Source organism: Aphanomyces invadans, assembly GCF_000520115.1.
Source record: "Aphanomyces invadans strain NJM9701 unplaced genomic scaffold supercont1.3, whole genome shotgun sequence".
Lineage (NCBI taxonomy): Eukaryota > Oomycota > Saprolegniomycetes > Saprolegniales > Verrucalvaceae > Aphanomyces > Aphanomyces invadans.
Window position 1 is genome coordinate 1876883 of NW_008580148.1, and position 3243 is coordinate 1880125.

At 60.0% G+C, this 3243-nt stretch overlaps 2 protein-coding genes across 3 annotated transcripts in view; one reads left to right on the forward strand and one right to left on the reverse strand.

The window, feature by feature from the left end:
• Positions 1-45: 45 nt before the first annotated feature.
• On the forward strand, positions 46-918 carry H310_02245 (hypothetical protein; the record flags this gene model as incomplete). The annotated part of the gene is made up of 1 exon (XM_008865688.1): positions 46-918. One exon carries the CDS (start codon positions 46-48, stop codon positions 916-918), a length of 873 nt encoding a protein of 290 aa, XP_008863910.1.
• Positions 919-1145: 227 nt separating this feature from the next.
• Positions 1146-3243, reverse strand: part of H310_02246 — a 4663-nt gene continuing 2565 nt past the window's right edge. The window contains exon 3 of one of the 2 annotated variants that reach the window (XM_008865690.1): positions 1146-2220. In XM_008865690.1, coding sequence (XP_008863912.1) covers positions 1216-2220 — 1005 coding nt within the window. In that variant the 3' untranslated portion in view covers positions 1146-1215. The remainder of the gene's footprint in view (positions 2221-3243) is intronic. The other variant, XM_008865689.1, reaches the window with a different exon arrangement.

Sequence of the window (3243 nt, forward strand, 5' to 3'; positions counted from 1 at the left end):
ATCTGCGGCACGGCGGTCGCCAAGGACGCGTCGGACATCATCCTCATGGACGACAACTTTCGGTCCATCGTGAGCGCGGTCAAGTGGGGCCGCAACGTGTACGACTCGATCGCCAAGTTCCTCCAGTTCCAGCTCACGGTCAACATTGTGGCCATCTCGACGGCCGTGATTGGCGCGGTCGTGTTGGAGGAGTCGTCTCTCACGGCGATCCAGTTGCTGTGGGTCAACTTGATCATGGACACGTTTGCGTCGCTGGCGCTGGCCACGGACACGCCGACGGAGGCCATGCTCAAGCGCAAGCCGTACCCGCGGACAAAGCCCCTCATCTCGGAGCGCATGATGAAGCACATGGTTGGGCAGTCCATCTTTCAGCTGGCCGTGATTCTCACCATGACCTTTGCGGGAGACAAGATCTTCGGCATCGAGTCTGGCCGCAAGTACGACCGTCCCGCCGGCGCGACGGGGCCGACCGTGCACTACACGATGATCTTCAACACGTTTGTGTTCTTGCAGCTCTTCAACGAGATCAACGCCCGCCGCATCCACGACGAGCTGAACGTGTTTGAAGGGATCTTGACCAACCACATCTACCTCGGCATCTCCGTGCTGCAGTTGGTGCTGCAGGTGCTCATCGTCCAGTTCGGGTCGCTCGTGTTCAGCTGCACGCCGTTGACGGGGTCCCAGTGGGCGATCTGCGTCGCGATCGGGGCCGTGTCGTTGCCGGTCGGGCTCGTCCTTCGATGCATCCGTCTCCCAGCGTCGTTCACGATGTGCCAGGAAACCACCGTGGTCGAAAAGGTTGCCAGTCCTCGCACCAAGGCGTTGTGGCGCCGCAGTTTGAAGCGCCTCCAAGTCCAGATCCGTGTCATCAAGGCGTTCCAGACGTCGCTGGCGTCGACAAAGGCGCTGCTAAACTAGACCGTGCTGCATCTAATCTATCGTTTTATTGCGACGCAAAGGTCTGTCTTGTCATGATATCTAAACGAGGTCGACGAAGGCGATAGGAAGTGCGCCGGCCGGACCGATGCACGGCGGCCCTTAGCAAACCCACCGCTGAACCTCCGAAATATGTCGAATACGTGGGGTACACCGTCATGGACACAGAGACAGCGCATGGCTTTCCCTCTTGTCCACGGCAAAACAAATGCAGACAAAGCAGGCGTAGTACAAATTACGATGCAAAGGCAGACGTGGACGCCATGCACCAACGTTTGGTTATTGCAGTGGCCGGCGAATGTCTTGCCCGAGTCCTCTCTGGAACGCTTTGACCACGCGAACTTGTGCACGAAGTCGGCGCAATCCCCGCATCCAGAGCTCTCTGCCGCGAGTCGACGTGTCCTGGGCTTCGTTTGCCTTGCCTTTGAACGCCGAATTGAGCGGTTTGTACGCTGTCAGCCGGAGAAGGAGGCCCACGGGCAGCGACAGCGACCCCAACCCAACACAAATGAAAAACTGCTCGGTCGTGAGCATGGCACACCCGAACGCGCGACCACCCAATTGACAGATCAGCGCTTGAGCCCCCACTTGAAAGATGGAAATCCCAATAAACAACGTATTGCCCCAAATGTTGGTGAAGATGTTGACTTCATCATGGATTTTCCGCGAGTTGAGCTCGTTGAAGAGCTGGAGAAACACAAACGTGTTGAAAACAATCGTGTAGTGCTGGGACGGAGGGCTGCGCTCGCCCGAGTCGACCTGTTGGGCCGACCGACGGCCCGACTTGATGCCGAAGAACGCATCGCCTTGAAACACGAGCAACAGAATCAGCACGAGCTGAAACACGCTTTGGCCTAGAATGTGTTTGAGCATCTTCTTGGACAAGAGCGCTTTCGTGCGTGGGTACGGCTTGCGATGCAGCAACGAGTCGGTCGGTGGATCTGTCGCCAGCGCCAGCGACGCAAACGTGTCCATGATCAAGTTGACCCACAGCAACTGGATCGCCGTCAATGGAGACTCGTTCAAAGCAATCGCGCCGACCACGGCCGTCGTGATAGCCACGATGTTGACCGTGAGCTGGAACTGGAGGAACTTGGCGATCGAGTCGTACACGTTGCGGCCCCACTTGACCGCGCTCACGATGGACCGAAAGTTGTCGTCCATGAGGATGATGTCCGACGCGTCCTTGGCGACCGCCGTGCCGCAGATTCCCATCGCGAACCCGACGTCCGCCTTCTTGAGCGCCGGCGCGTCGTTCGTGCCGTCCCCCGTCACGGCCACCACCTGCGGGCCGTGCGGGTACACGTTGGACTGGATCAAGCCAGACACGAGCGTGTACTTGTCCTTGGGACTGGACCGGGCCAGCACGCGGAGCATGGGCCAGATCTTGTCAAACTCGTCCTGCTTGATGTTTCCGTTCGCGTCCAGCACCCGCGCGCGGAACACGGACCCTTCCATCACGAGCGACCCGTCGTTCGGACGGATGATGCCGCACTTGAGCGCAATGGACCTCGCCGTCGCGATGTTGTCGCCAGTCACCATGCGCACGACAATGCCTGCTTCGTTGCACTGGCGAATCGACTCGGGCACTTCTTCGCGCACGGGGTCTTCAATCCCGACGATGCAGATATACGTGAGGTCCCTTTCAACGTCTTCATCGGGCCACGTCTTGACTTGATCGGGCGATGCGTCCACGTCGCGGAACGCCAGGCACAGCGTGCGGTACGCCTGCGACGCGTACTTGTCGATGATGTTGGCGTTGACGGCGTTGCGCTCGGCGGCGGAGAACGCGGCCGTGGACCCGTCCAAGTGGAGCTGCGACGTGCACAGCTCCAACACGATCTCACTCGCACCCTTGGTGAAGATGCGGCATCGCGTCGCGGACAGCGGCACGACCACCGACATGCGCTTCTTGGCGCTGCTGAACGTGAGCATGTGGCAGATCGACGCCGCCTTGCGCACGTCGGCGTACGACACGCCCAAGTCGGCGGCGAACTGGAGCAACGCGCACTCGGTCTTGTTGCCCGTGTGCTCGGGCTGAGCCCCGACCTGCTTGGGCGGCAGGATCTCGGCCGTCGAGTTGATGCTGATCGAACTACACAGAATGTCCTTGGTGGCGGCGCTGGCCTGGAGGCGGAGCGACGGCGCCGACTGGAACTCGTGTTGGCCGAGGTAGCACTCCATGACGGTCATGCGGTTCGTGGTGAGGGTGCCTGTTTTGTCCGAGCAAATGGTCGTGGCGCTGCCCATCGTCTCGCACGCGTCCAGGTGGCGCACCAGGTTGTTGTCCTTGAGCATCTTCTTGAC